This window comes from Mustela erminea, chromosome 4 (assembly GCF_009829155.1).
Source record: "Mustela erminea isolate mMusErm1 chromosome 4, mMusErm1.Pri, whole genome shotgun sequence".
Taxonomy (NCBI): Eukaryota; Metazoa; Chordata; class Mammalia; order Carnivora; family Mustelidae; genus Mustela; species Mustela erminea.
The window spans coordinates 45,537,884-45,558,194 of NC_045617.1; the positions used below are offsets into that span (position 1 = coordinate 45,537,884).

Consider the following 20,311-nt stretch of genomic DNA (forward strand, 5'->3'; position numbering starts at 1 on the left):
AGGGGTTCAATCTCAGACCCTTTACAGTTCTCGACCTTCAGTTAATAAAAATGATGGTATGGTCATGGGTATTTATCTAACTTCTAGGAATATTCTTCAGCCTTGTGACCGATAAATCTAGTTCTAAATAAGATACCACTTTAATAGCTTTGAAGCTTAGGAAATAAGAAACAGCCCATGGTTTATATTTGGTTGCTTAAATTATGAATAATAATATTAATATTAGTAAAAGTTAATAGACTCAGCACTCTTCAATGCTAATAGAAAGTATATATTTGTGAGAATGTGTTAATTAAAAGAAGTATTCCACACTTGTTCTACTGTGTGGTGTTAGAGTCTTAAAGAATAATATTTTCCTCAAAAAATATTATGGCAAAGGGATTTCTTTCCACAGAATAAATGAAATCTGATGCATGACTCAGACCACGGGCTCCTCAAGATGATAGAAATTAGGAAGCATTAGAAACATGGTATAATTTTTAAAGGAAATGAAAAATCTGGATGTGTGAAAACAAAGAGCCAGAGAAAATTCCTGTGCAATCAAATGCATTTATTTTTTAGCTTAAGCAAGACAGGTGGTGAGCAAATTCATAATGAAAATGCCACCCAGAGATTAGCAGCTGGCTGTGCATGCAACCATGTATGCAAAACCAAGTTTTTCCCCAATACCAGCGTGCAGATTGGATCCCTTCATGAAATTAACTCTGTGTCACACCCAGTTACTCTGTGTATCTGTTGCTGGGGAATTTACAACCCATTTACCACCTCAGCTGACAACCTTCACTACATTTCTGGGGACAGGAATGTCATGCAATGTACTATGGATTGGTACTCACTCTAGGAGAGGAGAGGCAAGGCTGTCGTCTGTAGGGTTTAGCATGGGTGGCCAGAGGGTCTCAGAAGAGCTAATTCAGTACGACCAACAGAAATATTGGCCACAGTGACTGAGATGAATCTTCTGACATCCCCACAGAGGCTTAGCCCCCTGATAAAAGTTGGATTCAGTTAAGGGTTGCGTGGAAGGGACAGACATGGGGGATCCTACAAGAGATAGGAGGCAGTCCCCTAGCTTACACTGCTTTATGAACACCGCAGCCTCTTCTGGATACAAAGTCTCAAATTCACAAAATATTAGAGCTGGGATGAATCACCTACTCCAGATTCCACAGTTAACCATGTGGCAGCCCAGAGAGGTAAAGCAACTTGCTAAAGGTAGAGCATGGTAGTAGCAGGACCAGACTGGAATGCAGTATGCTAACCCCCACTCAAAAACATTGACACAGAGTATGTGGTCAAATTCTTCAACAAGGAGGATGAGACTGTGTAAACTTTTTTCCCCAAGAAGCCTGAACTGTGTTGAAAGGCACAGAAACTCAGCTTATTCAGCTCTTTTCTGAAGGGACTCTCTTCTCTCTTCCTGTCTCTGTCTCTCATAACCCTCCCCCCCACCACACAAACAATTCTGGTGAATGGAGATTTCTTGCTTTACAAAGACACACCCAACATCTTCAGGAAGACACTTTACAGAGTAGTCTCTCAGTCCAGGTCTTTGTGTGAGGTCTGGGAAACTGGCTTATTTTCTAGAACAATAGGTGGCTCTGAAATCAGAAGATCATCCTCTCCAAAGGAGGAGTTCTGGTCTGTGTTCACAAAGTTGGGGATGTCAAACTTCATGAGCCTGTTCATCTCCTCCTCTGGCCGCCCGTTGCTTCTAATGGCTTCCTGGAGTTGAACACTGCTGTCAAGGGCTGTGGTCTGTTGACAAGCTTTAGCCTTATCCAACTGTTCCATTTCATTGATGTAGCAATGAAAGAGAGACCTGGATTCCTCATTGCCCTGTCGAGAAAACACCTTATCTGGCTCCAGTGGTCTTCCAAAGTCTGACACAAAGCTATTCATTCTGAATCTCTTCTCTGAAGATTCTGCATTGCTGTAAGGAGAAGGAAAAGATAAGACTGCTTTACACACCAGCTCAGTCACATTCAGAAATCATGGTTTTGGGGGGTGCCTGGGTGGCTCAGTTGGTTCAGTGTCCGACTCTTGGTTTCAGCTCTGGTCATGATCCCAGGGTTCTGAGATCGGGCCCTGCCATCAGCGTGTGTGTGCCATCAGGGAGCACCATCACACTGCCCCCCTACACACGTTCTCTCTTTCTCTCTTTCAAATGAATACTCTCCTAAAAGTTTCTTTCCATTCAGTTTCTATCCCCTTTAGGTAACACTGCCTTGATTTTGATTTCTATTGATAAGCTTTGTCTATTCTTGAACTTCCCATCAATTTCCACCTCCTCTAGGTAACATTTTGATTTTTATCACCACAGGCTAGTTTAGCCTGTTTCTGAAATTCATACAAATTGATATAATATATAGTCTCCTGTGCCTGAATTCTTTTGCTTGGTCCATGTTGTTGCATATAATAATAGTTTATCCTTCTTGCTTAGTGATATTTCATCATATAAGTATATTACAATTTGTTTATTTGTTCAATTAAAGGGCATCTGGGTTGTTGACAATTTAACATAGTTGTGCTTAGGGCTGCTAAGAACATTCTGGGTAAGTTTCTTTGTAGATATACATTTTTATGGCTCTTGAGTAAATACCTAAGAGTAGAATTACTGGGTCACACAGTAGATCTATGCTTGACTTTTTATGAAATTGCAGTTTTCCAAAAGTGGTTCTGCCATTTTACACCCTACCACAAAGTATGAGAGTTCTAGTTACTCCTCATCCTTGTCAACATTTGATGATGTCAGTCTTTTCAAGTTAGTCACACTAGTGGGAGAGAAATGGCTTCTTGTCAGGATTTGAATGTGCATTTCTCTGGTATCTAGCAATGTTGATCACCTTTGCATGTGCTTGCTCGCTATTGGTTTATCTTCTTTTGTGAAGTTTCTATATGAGCCTTTTGCACATTTAAAAAAAATTGGATTGTTTAATTTTGTTACCAATTTGTGATTGTTTCATAACACATTTTGAATACAAGTACTTTGTCAAATGTATTGCAAACATTTTCTCTTGATCTGTGACTTGCATTTTATTTTTTAAAAATTTTTATTTTTTTATTCACATATAATGTATTATTAACCCCAGTGGTAAAGGTCTATGAATCGCCAGGTTTACACACTTTGCAGCACTCACCATAGCACATATCTTCCCCAATGTCCATAACCCAACCACCCTCTCCCTCCCTTTCTCCCCCCGGCAACTCTCAAGTTTGTTTTGTGAGATTAAGAGCCTCTTATGGTTTGTCTCCCTTCAGATTGCATTTTCATTTTTAAGATGTCTTTTGATGAGCAGCAGCTTTAAATTTCAGTTAATCTCAAGTTATTAATTTTTTATTTTATATTTAGTGCTTTTTATATCATTTCTAAGAAATAATTGCCTACCCTAAATTCATGACAATATTCTTCTATGCTTTCTTCTAGAAGTAGGGTGTCCAATATAATAACCACTAGCCACAGGGGACTATTTAAATTTAAATTAAGTAAAATAAAATTCAGCATCTCCATTATATCATCCACATTTCAAGTGCCCAGTAGCTACACGTGGCCCAGGGTTACCTAATTGGACAGCACAGAGAATAGTTACAACATCATAAAAGTTCTCTTGGATAGAGCTCTTCTAGGAGCTTTTACTGTGGGCATATGATGCATGTTGAGATAGGGATCAAGGTTCATTTTTAAGTTTATCCAGTTGATCCACCAATGTCATTTAAAAGACTTCCCTTTCAATTTACTTTAGACACAGCAGTAGACAATAAGAAAAAAAATTCCCTTCACAATAGCATCAAAAAAATAGAACACAGGCAAACCTCATTTTACTGCTTTTCATTTCATTACATTTCACAATACTGTGTTTTTTACAAATTGAAGGTTTGTGGCAACGCTGTGTCTGAGAAGTCGATCAGCCCCATTTTTCCAACAGCATTTGTTCACTTTCTGTGTCACATTTCAGTAATTCTTGCAATAGTTCAAACCTTTTTATTATTATTACATTTGTTATGGTGATCTGTGATTAGTGATTTTTAAAGTTACTCTCTTAATTGGTTTTGGGGCACCCTGAACTGCGCCCACACAGGATGGCAAACTCAACTGATACATGTTGTGTCCTGACTGCTTCACTGACCAGCCTTCCCAAAATCTCTCCCTTTTCTTGGGCCTCCCTATTTCCTGAGACACAATGATATTGAATTGTGCCAATTCATAACCCTCCACTGGCCCTAAGTGTAAGTGAAAGGAAGAGTTACACATCTCTCACTTTCAATCAAAAGCTAAAAATGGTTAAGCATACCAAGGAAGACACATCAAAAACCAAGACAGACCAAAAGCTAGTCCTTTTGCGCCAAACAGTTAACCAGGTTGTGAAGACAAAGGAAAAAGTTCTTGAAAGAAATTGAAAGTGCTGCTTCAGTGAACACACCAATGCTAAGAAAGTAAAACAGCCATATTGCCAATATGGAGGAAGTTTTAATGAGCCGGGTAGATGACCAAACCAGCGACAAGATTCCCTTCAACCAAAGCCTAATCCAGAGCAAGGCCCTAACTCTCTTCAAATCTGCGAAGGCTGAGAGACGTGAGGAGACTTCAGAGAGAAAGCCTGAAGTTAGCAGAGGTTGGCTCATGAGGTTTAAGGAAAAAAAACCATCTCCATAATATCAAAGGGCAGGGAGAAGCGGCAGGTGCTGGTGTAGAAGCTGCAGCAAGTTATCCTGAAGGTCTAGCTGATATCATTAATGCAGGCGGCTACACTAAACAGATTTTTGGTGCAGACGAAACGGACTTCTATCGGAAGAAGATGCCATCTAGGACTTTAATAGTTAGAGAAGAGAAGTCAATGCCTGGCTTCAAAGGACTGGCTGACTCTCTTGTCAAGGGCTAATGCAGCTGGTGACTTGATACTGACATCACTATCATGCACTATTCTGAAAATCCTGTGGCACTAAGGAGTTTATGCTAAATCTACTCTGCCTATGCTCTATAAATGGAACAAGAAAGGCTAGATGACAGCACATCTGTTTACAACATTGTTAGTGAATATCTTAAGTTCACTGTTGAGACCTACTGCTAAAATAAAGATTCCTTTCCAAATAACACTGATCACTGATAATGTACTTGATCACCCAAGAGCTCTGATGGACATTTACAGAAACAAGATTCATGTTGTTTCCATGCCCACTAACATGACATCCATTCTGTAGCTCATGAATCAGGAGAAATTTTGACTTTCAAGTCTTACTTTTTAAGAAACACATTTCATAAGGCTATTGCTGTGGCAGATAGTGACTCCTCTGGTGGATCTAGGCAAAGACAAGTCAAAACCTCCCAAGCATTCACCATTCTAGATGCCACTAAAAATATTGATGATTTATGAAAAGGAGTTTAAAAAATCAATATGAACAGGAGTTTGGGAGAAACTGACTCCAATGTTCATGAATGACTTTGAGAGCTTCAAGATTTCTGTAGAGGAAGTAACTGTGGATGTGGTAGAAATGGCAAGAGAGCTGGAATAGAAGTGGAGCTGAAGATGGGACTGGGGATCCAAACTTGAAAGGATGAGGAGCTTCTAATGGTTGAGCAAAGAAATTGGATTCTTGAGACAGTGTCAACTCCTGATAAAGATGCTATAAAGACTGTTGAAATGACAACAAAGTTATGACTTTCTCATACTCTCAAATGAAGCTGGCATAGGGGAAAACGATGCTCTACAGCACCTATTAGATCAGTTAGGAGAGTCTGAAGTCAACTCATTCTCCTACGGCTTTGGTTACACCTGGGAAAATGAAAAAATACAAGGGTCAAACATCTTAAATTCTACCTTGATTCAAATTACAGGTAAATCCAGCAGCCAGAAGCTTCAAAAACTGAAACACTGAAAGAAGAGTAGCTTTGAGATGTTCACTTGACTAGGAATTAATACCATGTCATAAGCTCTCACAAGGAAAAGAGAGAACACTGAAGAATATTTGTGCTATAAGCCATTATGTCTGTGTCCCTCCAAAATTGCTATGTTGAAATATAGCAAAGAAAAAGGATATTTAACCTTAATGAATAGGATTAGTGTCCTTATAAAGAGCCTCAAGCAAGACCCCTCGCTTTATGTGAAGCCACAGCGAAGACAGAGTGAAAAGTCTACCATCCGTGAGCCAGATACTGAATATGCCAGCATGTTGAACTTTCAGCCTCCAAAACCATAAGAAACAGATTTATATTATTTATAAGCCTTCTAGTCTATAGTACTCTTCTATAGCAGCCTGAACAAACCAAGACAATTTGTCAGAAAATTTAGAATCACCAATAATTTTAGCATTTTTTATTGTTTTTGTTCCATTCCTACCTATTCTAGATCTTGTCATCATGAAATTGATGATCTAGCTAGTGTGTTCAAGAGAAGTTCTCCTGTGTCATCTTAACTGTTTAAAAATTACAATAGTTTATTCTGATAGGACACTTAGCCTTGAAATCCTGTTCATTTCTTTGCTTTAAGAGTTTGTTATTCCTCATTTTCATCTTGTAAAAAAATGCAACTGAGACTTAACCTATTTGTTGCAGCCTTACTAAACTGCACAAGCCGGAATAAAGAGACTGTTCAGACTGTTCTGATTCTTGGTTTTTCCTTCTCCTCCCCATGGGTTTGGTCATGTATTCCCTGCCCCTGGGGAATTTTCTATACCTGAACAGAGAGCCTCTAACACCCAGTCCTTTGGTACCTGCACTGATTGCCATTATTCCTATGATATTCCTCAGCTCACAAACTTTCACCAGCTCCCCAGACTCTCCACCTGGTCAGCTCAGACTCCCCACCCTTGCATCAACCAGTCTTTCTGGTGTGCTCTTCCACCAGAGTCCCCTTGCTAACCCTATAGTCCAGCCATATGGCACCTGACCATCCCCAGATGTGCTCAGGACTGTCTGTCTCTGTGCTTTGCTTGTGCTGTTCCTCCTGCTTGATGGGCCCTTCTGTCCATCAAAGTCAAATATCTTCTTCGCCATCCAACACAAATGTCACTGTCTCTAGGCAGACTCTCTGACCTCCCAATGGGAAGGACAGAGTCCTTCCCTCCTGCTGTAGTTCACTAACAAGATGCATCTCTTCCTGCCTCATGGCAGAGCTATTTACGCACAGCCCTTCTTCTCTTCTACACCGCTGTGCTATATTCTATCCATCTTTGCATCTCCTGAAAAGCCTCACAGTCATCAGAGCCTCAGTGAGTGTCCTGAACAGCTGTGTCTGCAGGTGGCCTGAAGCCCTGGTTCCCACGAAAGACACAGCCTCCCCCAGTGTTAAGCACAGTGCTCCTTCCTCTGTGCCCAAGAGATGAATCAGGTCAGGTGGACAGAATCTCTCACTTCCATTTGGAGAAGGAAAACACCTATAATGCTCCAGGTTATTCCTCTAGGGATTTTTCCAGATTTATTACAATTTTTACAAATGAAGTATTTCTGCTATGCTGAGTCTTAGCATGCCCACGATTGTCTTCAGGTTTGCCTTGCTCAGGAAAAGTGGTGGGCAATCTGGACTTTCAGAAGTCATTCCCAGTGGTCTTTTACAGGTGCGTTAAGCTAAACAATGACCTACAAAGAATGAAATCTCTGTGATTAACAACTAATGAGAAAACAATAATAACCACTAATATTTACGGAGATGTGCTGAAAGGTTTCTCTCATGTAACAAGCCCTAGAGGTGCCGGTCCTTCTGTCTGGGTGTGGACGTGCCTTTTGGTGGCTATAGGTGCTAGTTCTCACTTACTAGGAAGATGTCAGTCTCTCTGGGGGCAAGAAAGAGTTTACTGCATTACAACAACCCTCCGCAGAGTCCTGAGCAAGCCATAGCTGTGCACTCAATAAGCTGACTGATGGGAAATTAAAAGTAACTGAATCTGATACATGACATAGGTTTTCTACCTGTCAATGGTGGTAGACCTCACGAAATGTCAGGGCTTCCTCAGGAATACACACCATGTCTGCACCTTGCCAACTAGTTCCTTTGGACCTCGGTCATTGTCAAAAACACTGAGCACTGACACTTTCTTGCTATAAGCTTTTAGGTGCACTGTACCCATCTTTTAGTGGTGCCATATTCGGGTAAATTGCAATTCAACAATTTACAATTTTTTTAGAGAAATTTCCATTTCTCTAAGGTCACACACAAACAATTCTGCACTCACTCAAAAATGAAGAACATCCCCACTTGGACAAGGTGCTCTTAGGAAAGGCTACAAAAGGAGGGTATTTGAGGCATATGATATCTGGGGTTTGATAGTTTTTTTAGGAATTCCAAAATAGTAGACATAAAAATGTGATCCAAGCCTTTTCTGTTACTCTCTCTCTGGCAGATTTATGATAATGGGGCTATAATGCTTTAACAAGAAATCACACACAGTAAATGGCCCCTTAGCTGAGAAAGCAGGAGGAAATGGTTTTTTATCTTCATCGTCCATAAAGGATCCAGGTAAGAGGGGATTTTTTGGCTCCCCTTCCCCCCCACACAGCAGCAAATATTCCATAAGAAAAATAATCCCCATTAAAGCTGTTTCTTGGGCCTAAAAGCTTTTAAGAAAGGTGATGTCAGCTTTATAATAGTCTTTTTTCCTCTGCAGTATACTTTACTAGCAGTGTTCTCTAGTTCTGGTTCTCTTCTTCTGGGCCCACAGATTACCCTTCTCAGCCTGGGCAGTGCGTGGGTGTGGTTCGTTCTGGCCAATGAGCTGCTGGGAGGAAGGGATGTGCGCCACTTCCTGGCTGAAGAGCAGAGGGCGGTTGTGAGATCTCTGCAGATGCTCTTCCCTGTTACAGGAACCCAGGAGGCTGAGTGCTGGAGACACTGCAGATACAAGCCAAGAAGCTTCTATCCACCTGTTGCTGACCCTCGGCAAACATGCAGCTTGAGTAAGAAATAACCGTGTCTTGTGTCATACTAAGATCTGAGGAGCTGTTTGTTACCATCTCATTACCTCGTCTGATTATTATACATTCCCATTCTTCGCCAAAGCCCTTGAGAAGCCAGTGACTCCAGAATTGAAGTTCTTATGCTGATATGATCCCAATGTGAAATCTTCAGGGAAACAACTTGTCCATGTTATTTTGATGTCATTGGCTCTGTGTAGTGAATGGATCTCAACTCCCACCATCCAACACTGTTAAATGAAGGTCCAGCCAGAGAGGCAAACACATATTCTCTATTGAGTAAACTGTGATTGATTCCTGATGGCTGCCCAAAGGGGTGTTTTGGGTTGTTTTTGTTGTTGTTGTTGTTGTTGTTTTAAATGTTTTTTTGTTTTTTGTTTGTTTGTTTTTTTAAAGATGTTTTTGGGGTTTTTTTAAAGATTTATTTATTTATTTTGAGAGAGAGCATGCACGAGCCCACATGTGAGCACAATAGGGGAAGGGCAGAGGGAGAGAAAGCATCCGAGCAGACTCCCACTTAGGGCTTGATCTCAGGTCCCTGAAATCACGAGTGGAGCCAAAATCAAGAGTTAGATGCTCAACCGACTGAGCCACCCAAGTGTCCCCAAAGTGATGTTTTGAAAACAATTCTGAGGCCAAGTCTCAGCTTTGTAGGTTGATAGCACAGCTGATTAGTGATGTCTTTGTGGGCATGGGAACAAGGATGAGAAGCATGGGTTGTGGTAGCTACCATCCTCGCGTCTTACTACTTTTAAGGAGATGCACATCCTGGCCTGAAATACCTCCATGGAGAGAAAGACAGAATTAAGCAGTAAACTCAGCACTAGTCCAATCTGAACTTGCAGACTCGATCAGGGATATTAACCAGAGTGTTGGAGTCATATTTCAAAAGGATGCTGCCTGACATCTTACTTGAGTAAGTAACTGTTCTTTGTGACAAACCACGCAGAGAGCCTGATATGCAAAGCAGACATGTCAGTTTTTCTGACCAATTACCAAGACTCTCTCCTTAGCCTCCTTTCTAAAATCATCCCACCATTTGCCTGAGAGACACACCCAAGATGAGGCTGGGGTGAGAACTCCCACGTGCAGATAAAATGTGAACGCTTAGGGCCTGGCTGTCCCATGGGAGCATGGGTTTCTTGTTCTCCCTCTTCCTATTTACCAAGACCCGCAGCTCTCAGCAGGACCTCCAACCAGCAAGCCAGGGAGGGACTAACCTTCTCTGAGTACCACCGTGAATCCAGCCTGTGCAAGCCATTCCACAGGTGTCAGCTCATTGAGCCTTTACAGTAATCCTCAGAGGCAGGGACGCCTGGGTGGCTTGGCTGTTAAACATCTGCCTTCAGCTCAGCTCATGATCCCATGATCCTGGGATTGAGTCCTGCATCGGGCTCCTTGCTCCTTTGGAAGCCTGCTTCTCTCTCTCCCACTCCCCCTGCTTGTGTTCCCTCTCTCACAGCCTCTCTCTCTGTCGAATAAATAAATAAAATCTTTAAATAATAATAATAATAATAATCCAAGGAGGCAGATACTATTTTATTTTTATACAAGAGGAATTTCAGGCCAGGAGAGGTTAAAAATCCAGCCCAAAGTCTCAGTAAGTCAATCTGGAAATGTTTGACTCCAGAACCCACGCATGGTCCAATAAGTGACAAAAGGAAACAAATGTGATTGGTTGCTAGTATCTTTAGTTCTGGAGAAGGAAGAGATCATTCCTGTAGTGGTTAATAACAAGAACTTCCGAGTCCAAGAGGTTTGTGTTTGAGGCCTGGACCAATAGTTGTTTTTACCTGTGAGACGTCAGACAAGTGATTCATTTTTCTCATCTGTGAAGTTGGAATGCCTAAAAGATTTACTTCATCTTTCTGTGAGGACTTAGTGAGATTATAAAAATAAGGGGATGAGCAGACCCTAGCATATGGTAAATATTTTTTAAAAAGCTCTTATTATTATATATGAATGATTTATCATTCTTTCCTCCATGCCTAATTATCACACAGGGAAGCTTAAATTGGTTGTTTTAGATTAAAGCTGACCAAGTGGAAAAAAATAATGTCTCCTTTAGAGAAAATTTCTGCCAAATGAATGTCAAATTTACTAAGATCTAAAAACCTCTTTAACTGATCCACTCAGGGATTTTTGCCTCATGTCTGTTTCTTTCCGGCTTCTGTTATGATATAAAGCAACCAAACGCCATGTCTTATACTGCCGCAGACTCAAAAAAGCATTTACAATGCGGCCCCGAGGGCTGATCCATTTATTGAAGTCAAAAAAAGGTTAGACTTTCTCCTTAACCTCATTAAAAAGCAGAGAGTTACAATAACCGCTCTTCTCTCATTGAGATTATTCAGAACCACCATCAAAAGAAAACCCAGCTAGCAGGAGGACTGAACTGCCAATTGAAAGACTGGAAACGAGTCTCAGCTACCCAGGGTCACTGTGACAGATTAAGGAGATGGATCAGAGGGCTCCAGAGAGACAAAACAACCAGAGAGAGAGAGAGTGTGTGTGTGTGTGTGTGAGTGAGAGAGAGAGAGAGAAAGAGAGAGTGTGTGTGTGTATCTGAGAGAGATTTATTTTAATTATTTAAATATATTAATTTATTTTAATTTAATTTTTTATTTTAAGGAACTGGTTCACGTGGTCTGTGGAGGCTAGCAAGTCCAAAATCTGCCAGGTAAGCTGGCGGGCTGGAGCCCCAGGGAAGAGCTGCAGAATGAGGCTGTGGGCAATCTTCAGTGGGAATTTCTCTCTGCTTGAGAGACGTCATTCTCTTTCAAGGGAGGCTTTCCAATGATTGATTGGATGAAACCCACTCACATTACCGAGGATGTTCTGCTTTCCTCAGTCTACTGATTTAAATGTTAACTCAATGAAAAACATAAATGCAGAAATGCCTAGAATAATATTTGATCAACTATTTCGGTATCATGGCCTCGACAGCTTGGTGTATAAAGTTAATCATGACGTGAAGTCATGTTTTCTTTGTGGGTAGGGCGTTTTCAAGCGTAAAGATCACGTGCGTCCTATATCAAGCAAACACATCCCAACAGTCCTGCGAAAATCTGTCCCTTTGAAGAAAAGGAAGATCACAGTGCTGCTGTTCACTGACCACTCCATGAGGTGTTCCCTAACCTAAGTCTGTCCTCTGCTTTTCTTACCACTGTTGCAACCCACACCCTATCTTCAAATTCCCTGGACCAGTATAACAGAAGCAAAGGCATGCATGGATTTTTATGAGCCCACAGAAGAAAGGGAAGTTCCCTGTCTTTTTAGTGGTTTTTCAGTGGCTGTTAAAGAGATTCTCAACCAGATGTCTCCGTAGGCTTCAATAAATGTTATTTTCCTTCCATTTAAAATGTGTTTAATTTTTTTTTCTTCTGCAGCTTAATGTCTGAAAATAGCGGAGTGAAGAGCAGAACCGCTCCCTTTCCCCAGGAACTTGTTACAGTACGCAAGTGCAGGCTGAAGACTGAACAACAGCCACGGGAGAGAGTGTGAGGAGATACAACAACCGGGAGAATCCTGTTGCCAGGCTATGCGGAGTAGGAGGGCGACTAGATGGAAAATGGTAGGATATGTGCTACATTTCTTCCATTTACTCTCCCAGGCCGCTCTCTGCCATTCTGCCTGCTGCTGTGCACTCTGTGGCTTAGAAAACTGACCTCTGTTAGAGGAAACTGGCTGCTGGCTGTGCCCCTGTGGTCAGCCAATGGAGAGCGATGGTAAGAGGTGGAAGGAAGAAGGAAAATAAGGACTTGGTATTTATTTTGAGGTCCCTCCCTGAGATGGGTCCCATCGGGCTAGCTCTGTCCTTCAACCCAAAATCACAGCTCCTTTCGGCCACCCTTTTCACAGAACTCCTGGGTCCCCTTCAGATCTAGGGTGGTTGGTACACCTGTTCCTCAGTGTTGGTCGCCTGGGGGACCCTGCACTGTCCTGTCGGATTATCTTTCCATCTGGCCACAACTCGGGGATAGTCTTGTCATCGAAAGCTCTTCCAATTACCTATATGGAGTGTGCTATCTCTGCTGGTTGGGACTGACTAAAAAGGTATTCAACATATGTTATTTCTTGCTTTGTTTGAAGAGTTGGGATAATAAAAATCCTCGAAAACATTTGAGTTTTTTGCAATCCACAACTGGAAAAACACCTTCTGATGTTACGCAATGTTCTTTAAGAGTCATGTAATCATTTCCTCCATAAATCCAAGGTCCAACACAAATATTCTTTATCCTGCCCTGAGAATTATATAATTCTTGGTGTTTCTCTTTTAATCCTAGCTTCAAGGAAGCTCAGTGTTGAACTCACTGTTTTGTTGTCAATAATTCAACGGAGTACCCAGTTGTAACTATTTCTCTGCTCCTTGAAATGTTTTTTTAAAACGTATTGTTTGGAGCATTGGGTGTTATATGCAAACAAGGAATCATGGAACACTGCATCAAAAACTAATAACATACTGTATGGTGATTAACATAACATGATAAAAATATTTTTTATTTAAATTAATTCTTAATTAATTAATTTTCTTTTTAATTTAATTTAAAACTACATCATAGATTAATATAGATCCTAGCATACTCTAATTTTCTTGAATTTTCTTAATTAGTAACTAATTTACTTCTGCTAAACCATGAGTTACTGAACAAAAGGACTTTCCTATTTTAACTTCCTGTCACTTAGTATCATATGTAGCACATAGTTACCTAGAAAATATTTATAGAATGAATAAATTAATAAATGAAAATAAATGAATAAATAAATAAATAACTGGTTTTCATCCCATTTTGCTACTATCTTTTTTTCTTCCCCACTATTTTTGGTCTCGTAAGTCACCCAAATTCTTCTGGGAATAGGAGAAAATACAACCTAATTAATAAACATTTCAAAATAAAAATCAGGCCTGGATCACTGTGAAACCTAGGTTCACAAGGGTCTTCTTGAAAACAAGCCCCAGGGCCAAGAGGCAAAGTGCCAGGAGAAAGGTGATTCCACCCAAAGGCAACTGGGTACAAGCAGTAAATCCATAACCAGCCCCTTTTTCCTCCACTGGAAGCAACCCCAGCCCTGGACAGTATGTCTATTTATTTAGTTCCCATGGGGCTTAATAGATATTTAGGAAAGACCCAAACTTACTCCTGGTGTGGCGCTCCTGTCTTGGTCAACAAAGTCAGCACAAAAAACATGAAAATCACGAAGACCGCCAGACCAACCCAAAATCCAATCACAATGGAATCTGTAAACAGTTAATACTGGGATTAGCATTTCATAACAGATTAAAACTTGAACATTCAAGGAATCTGATTTTTTCATTACATGAAATAAGAGAAGAAAGTTAACAATATGATAAGACAATCTTGACCCATTAGTCAACTGGGGACAGATAAGATATAAGGAATGAGGGAGAGGGAAGATCCTGTGAGCTGCAGGGTTTCTGTCCCAAGAGGACACTGAGAGACTTTGGCCTTGTTGACTCTTTTTCCATATCTTAATGAAGGAACCCCAGAAAGACGGTAGATCATCTAGGTCCTTAAGTTTCCATGTAAGTGTCCCGAGTTAGAAAATATCTTTTTTAGCACAGATTGCAATGCGAAACTTAAAATAAATTCTGGGGGCACCTAGCTGACCCAACATGTAACTCTTGATTTCAAGGTTGTGAGTTCAAGCCCACGCTGGGTATGGAGCCTACTTAAAAAAAAGAAAATTAATTCTCATTCAAACCAACCCAATTTTGTATTTTCACTTACATTCATACTGGAATAACTCAAGTCCTCATTAATTCTTGAGGAGAACGTACAAATCACCTTCTGAGTGCTCTCCCTATCTTGTGTCTTTCCCTCTGTCTCATCTCTGTATGAACCTACTTTATGACAACTCTGTTAATGTTGTTCCTTTATGAAAAATTATTCAGCAAAGCAATACAAACAAAAAAACTCTTTGGCAAAAATAGCCCTGACCTTTTCCAAATTAAAAGAGATTCCATACGTAAAGCACTTTCTACAATGTCTGGCATCTGAGAAAAATGTACCCCATATTTGCCAGCTATTATGGTTAAAATTATCATCAATCTCTCTCAGCTTACCTGTACTTTAAAACCCATGTTTCCAATTAGACAAGGGAACACTGTGTCTCTGTATTTACCTTAATTCTTAGCCATAACTTCCTAAGATCCACACCTTTTCAGGGGCTCTTATCCTCACCTGGCTGGAACAATTTTCCCCAACATAGAGCTAGTAAGTCTATCCATCCTTCAAAGACCATTCCTTGAGGCTCCTGGGTGGTAAGTCGTTAAGTGTCTGCCTTCAGCTGGGGTTATGATCCCAGGGTCCTGGGATGGAGTCCCATATGGGGCTCCTTGGCAGGAGGCCTACTTCTCCCTCTCCCACTCCCTCTATTTGTGTTTCCTCTCTCGCTATGTATCTCTCTGTCAAATAAATAAATAAAATCTTAAAAAAAAAAAAAAAGACCATTCCTTACACCATCTCCCTCACAAAGCCTGGACTAACTTCCCCAAGTGATGTGTTTTTTCCCTCCTTCAAACCCCATAACATGCTTATGCTTCTCTACAAGGGCCCTTCCTTGATCTTATCTTGGTTAATAGTCACAAGTATACATCCTTGGGACAGGGATGAGACTGGTTAGTCTACAAAAACTGGCACATACACGTTAGGGTCTCAGATCTGGGGAAGGCACCAAAATTGAATCATTTTACATTTTCTTTCTTTTTTAAAGTTATTTTTAATTACCTTCAATTAATTAACATATAGTACATTATTAGTTTCAGAGGTAGAATACAGTGGTTCATCAGTTGTATATAAGACCGAGGGCTCATTTTATCGAGTGCTCTCCTTAATGCCCATCACCCATCCACCTCCCCTGCAACAACCCTGTTTGTTTCCTAAGGATAAGAGTCTCTTACGATTTTGTCTTACTTTATTTTTCCCTCCCTTCCCCTATGATCTTCTGTTTTGTTTCTTAAATTCCACATATGAGTGAAATCATACGATAACTGCCTTTCTCTGATTGATTTATTTCACTTAGCATAATACCCTCCAGTTCCCTCCATGTCATTGCAAATGGCAATATTTCATTTTTTGATGGCTGAGTAATATTCCATTGTATATAGACACCACATCTTCTTTATCCATTCATCTATCGATGAACATCTGGGCTCTTCCCTGTCTTGGCTATTGTGGACATTGCTGCTATAAACATTGGGGTGCAGGTGTCCCTTCAGATCACTATATTTGTATCCTTCGGGTAAATACCTAGTAGTGTAATTGCTGGGTTGTAGGGTAGCTTGTTTTTATCTTCTTGAGGAACTGCCAAGCTGTTTTCCAGATTGCCCAAACAAGCTTGCATTCCCACTAGCAATTTTAAGGGGGTTCCCCTTTCCCCACATCCTCACCACCTCACACCAGTCAGAATGGTAAAAAATACTTCACATTTTCTTATCTGTTCTAAGAAGTTCCCCTACATGAGATTACAGTGAGAATGCTTAGAAATTTAAAAAAAAATTAAATTAAAAAAACATTTAATGTGTTTCAGTGCAAAGCATCATTCTAATTAAATCATGTATTGCCCTTTTTCTAAAGTTAAGAAGTCAGATTGGCAATTTATTCTGAATAATTCATATTTCATTCTACATATAGGATTTCCCTGAAGTTCATTTTTATTCAACCATGTTCATTCAGTGCTCTGGACACAAAACTAATGTATCTTTCCCTGGACACAGAGTGCCAAAGCAATAGAAATTGTAGACTTTGCCTTATAACATAGTGGAAACGAAGCCTAAAAAGGACAAAAGGATGAATACCAAAAAAACACGTGTACACAAGTGCAACCAACATTCAAGAATAACACCTCAGTCCTGGGGGCACAGCCTGGGAAGTCCCACCACACTGATAAAGATGGTTCAGCATGCTGTACTTCATCAACAACCTGCAGAGAGCAAAAGCAAATTCTAAAGTATATGCAAGAATTATACTGAAGTTCTCAGTTGAGAATTTAACCTTGTCACCTTGATTCACATTGGAAGGTGTTCGCATTAGGACAGTTTTTGCCCTGCAAACAACGGCAGAGACTTCTTCGCTTCTCTAGCTCAGGGTGGGCAGAGATGGAGGAGGGGTGCCTTTAATCCAGCCTAGTTCCTTCCCTCTGCCTTCCTAGCACCCCAGGGAGCTGATCAAAAGGCAACAATACTGTGGGGCATGAGACTGTCACAGCCCTTCCTTGATGTCATGGGAGAGCAAGTGAGGGAGGATCAGGGCAATAGTTAGAACTTGAGAATGCCAGTGGTCCAACGGCATTTCCAAATGCTTCCTTGATAATATGGCCTCTACATATCCTATTACAATATGCCTCGAGTGGCTCTGTTTACTCACATTCCTCTTCAAGCAGAATTTTGCTTCCTCTGGTTATTTCCATTAATTTTCCTCTCCCTCATCCTGTGTCACATGGCCTGACCCTAGGGCACTTTTTTACCCCGAACCCCTTTCAGGGAATATCAGAGGTCCCCATCTTGGCCCAGGCATATCCAAACTCTCCTGCACTTTTATTTATATACCATGTTTCCTAGACATGGGCACGGCAGTCAAAGAGGGAAAGCAGAGAACCTGGCCCTTTCCAAAGCACCCCTCCCTGAGAAGGATTCAAAATAAAGGTTTATAGAGAGTAAAGCTCCAGTGAGGCCAGCTGGTTAAGGAAACCAAGAGAAGCTTTCCTAAGGTGTTTCTAACAGAGCCCAGCGGCCACTTCTGTTCTGTCTAGAAACTGAACTATTTAGAGATCATTATAATAAAGGGGTAGAGTAAATTGTCAAGGGGAATTCTAGATGGTGAATGGAATGAAACAGAGAAGAAAGCTGACAACAGCGTGGCTTTCACTGGTGGGATGCTCTTTCACCATGATTATCTTTTCTACTCTAGGGTCAGACTAGGGCCAAATACCCAATCCCAGCTCCCTCCTTTCTACCTCCTAAGAATGAACTGTGACCTTTCTATCTCCTGGCTGTATGAAAAACAAGGATTAATACTAACTGAACGAGAGGATTCAGGATACGAGAGCCATAGCTGTCCTCATAGCACTTCTGCTTTCTAATGCATTAGGGCCAATTTTGTGGTCTGAATTCCTGGCAAGGAGCCAACAGTGCTATTCCAGAACTTGCTTGCTTTGACTGCGCTTCCAATGACGTGTCTTACTCTAAGTCTTCGCACGCTCCTGCTCTACTTCTCGTCTTGATGACCTGGCTTCTTACTAATTCGTCCATGAGTGTGGCTGGCATTATCTGCAAGTTGGCATATGAAAAAAAGCATGGGATATGACCTCCACTGATGGCTCAGAATAAGAGCGTGCCCCTTCAGTCTTTCCTCAACACAGCAGCTAATGGTCCTGCTAAAATGTAAATGTGTCCACATATGGACTTACAGGCTTTGCTTCTGCTTCTCTAAGAACATCTTGTCTCACCTAGTCAAGGTCTTCCTAAATGTCCTATTTCTCTTTTTCTTCATAGCAAAATTCTTGAGAGATCTGTCTGTACCTATGGTTTTCAGTTCTTCTCCTCTCATTTTTTTTTTCTTGAACCAATTCCATCAGCCTCTCACTCCCACACACTCTGCTAGGACTGCTTTCAAATCATTGCCAATTAACCTCTGTGTTGTAAATCTAACAGTCAAGTCACAGTCCTCAACTTACTTGACCTAATAGCAGCATTTAACACAGCCTCATCCCTGAACTCTTTCTTTATTTGACTTCCAGGAAACACAATTGCCCTGTTTTCTTCCTACCTTCCTGTACATTCCATTTAGGCTCCTATGCTATTTTTCTTCTAACACCTCCAACTTTAAAATGCTAGCATGTGCCAGGGCTCAGTTCTTGTACCTCTTCAGTTTTCTGTCTATACTCATTCATCCAGCCTCTTAACTTTCAATATGATTTATATGCCGTGACTCTCAAATTCACACCTTCACAGCTCATCTCTCCTGCCATGTCCTATTGGATGTCTGACAGGTCTCAATTTAACAAGTCCAAAGCTGAGCTCCTGATGTCCCTCCTTCTCCCATAGTTTCCCCCATCTCTGTTCATTGCAATTCGTGCCGCCAAGTAGATCACGTATCTTCAAATCCTCCTTGGCTCTTCAATTTCTATTATGCCCTATGACCAATCTACTGATGAAGACTATCATCAGATCTATCTTTTAGAACTATCCAGAATGTATGTACCTCGCCACTCCACTGTCCCCCACCATGGCCATGCCACTGCCATCAGCTGACTGAACTACTGCGATAGCCTCCTCTGACTGATCGTTTGCTTCCAATCTCCCTCGCTCCCTCCCCCACCCGCAGTGACGTCTTATTGAAGCCTAAACCAGATGTGATTCCTCTTCTCCAAATGACATCTCAGAGAAAAAGTGACCTCAAAGGCTCTATAACGTTCTTCCTCTTCTCTATTGCCTGACTTCTTCTCTTGCTATCCTGCCTCATAGTGACTCCCCCGGTACCATGCTGGTCTCCTCGTTGTTTCTTGGATGATCCATTTCATTCTTGCCATGGAGCATTTTCTGGAATGCTATTCTCCAGATACCTTCCAATTCAGCCTCTCACTTCCTTCAGGTCTTTTTTCAAATTCCTCCTTCTCGGTAAGTCCTTCCATGGCCACCCTGTGTATAATTTTACCACCGCACTCCGCATCTCCTTTTCCTACCTCTATTTCCTATGACCATATGGCATGGTTTGTTTATTTGACTTATTTATTGTCTATCTCTCCCACGAGGAAGCAAGATCTATAAGCTGAGGTATTTTTGCCTCTTTTGTTTGCTGCTGCGTTTCCAGTTCTTAATTGAGTGCTGCACATAATGGGTACTCGGTAAATACTTGCTGAAAGAAAGAGTGAATGAGTGGATGGTCATTCTGTTGGTGCCAAATATATGCAGCTATACTTCCACTTCTGATGGATTATAAGGTTTAATACCAGATGCAAAACTGAGAGCAAAAGGAGAATTCACAATAACCACCAGAGCTTGCCTCTCAGATGAAAGACCCTTTGAAGGCAGGACTCTTCATTTCAGCAGGCAGAAGAACCTAACTAAAGATGGAGCTACTGTTGCCAAGTATGATCTGTTCAGGTAAAGCAAATGAAGACAACTGTTATCCTGTCCTCAATAAATGCTTCCCCTTGAAATATCTGGCTTCTATTTTTCTAAATCTACACCTAACTGGCTTTGAATTCTGCTCTGTAATACAAGGAGACACACTTGAAGGTCAGAATCACAACTTAATTTTAAAATTTTTTTTTCTTTTAAAGATTTTATTTATTTTACAGAAAGAGACATACAGCCAGAGAGGGAACATAAGCAGGGGGAGTGGCAGAGGGAGAAGCAGGCTCCTGGCCGAGCAGGGCTCAATCCCA

The 20,311-nt window shown here is 41.1% G+C and overlaps 1 protein-coding gene across 4 annotated transcripts in view; it reads right to left on the reverse strand.

Moving 5' to 3' along the window:
• Positions 1 to 383: 383 nt before the first annotated feature.
• MRAP2 (melanocortin 2 receptor accessory protein 2) overlaps positions 384 to 20,311 on the reverse strand; it is a 46,691-nt gene continuing 26,763 nt past the window's right edge. For 2 of the 4 annotated variants that reach the window (XM_032339135.1, XM_032339136.1), the window contains exons 3-4: positions 14,042 to 14,141; positions 384 to 1,930 (exon numbers count right to left, since the gene is read on the reverse strand). In XM_032339135.1, the coding sequence (XP_032195026.1) occupies positions 1,537 to 1,930; positions 14,042 to 14,141 (494 nt within the window). In that variant the 3' untranslated portion in view covers positions 384 to 1,536. Of the gene's footprint in view, positions 1,931 to 8,949; positions 9,005 to 14,041; positions 14,142 to 20,311 lie in introns of those variants that run through there. The other 2 variants (XM_032339137.1, XM_032339138.1) reach the window with 2 other exon arrangements.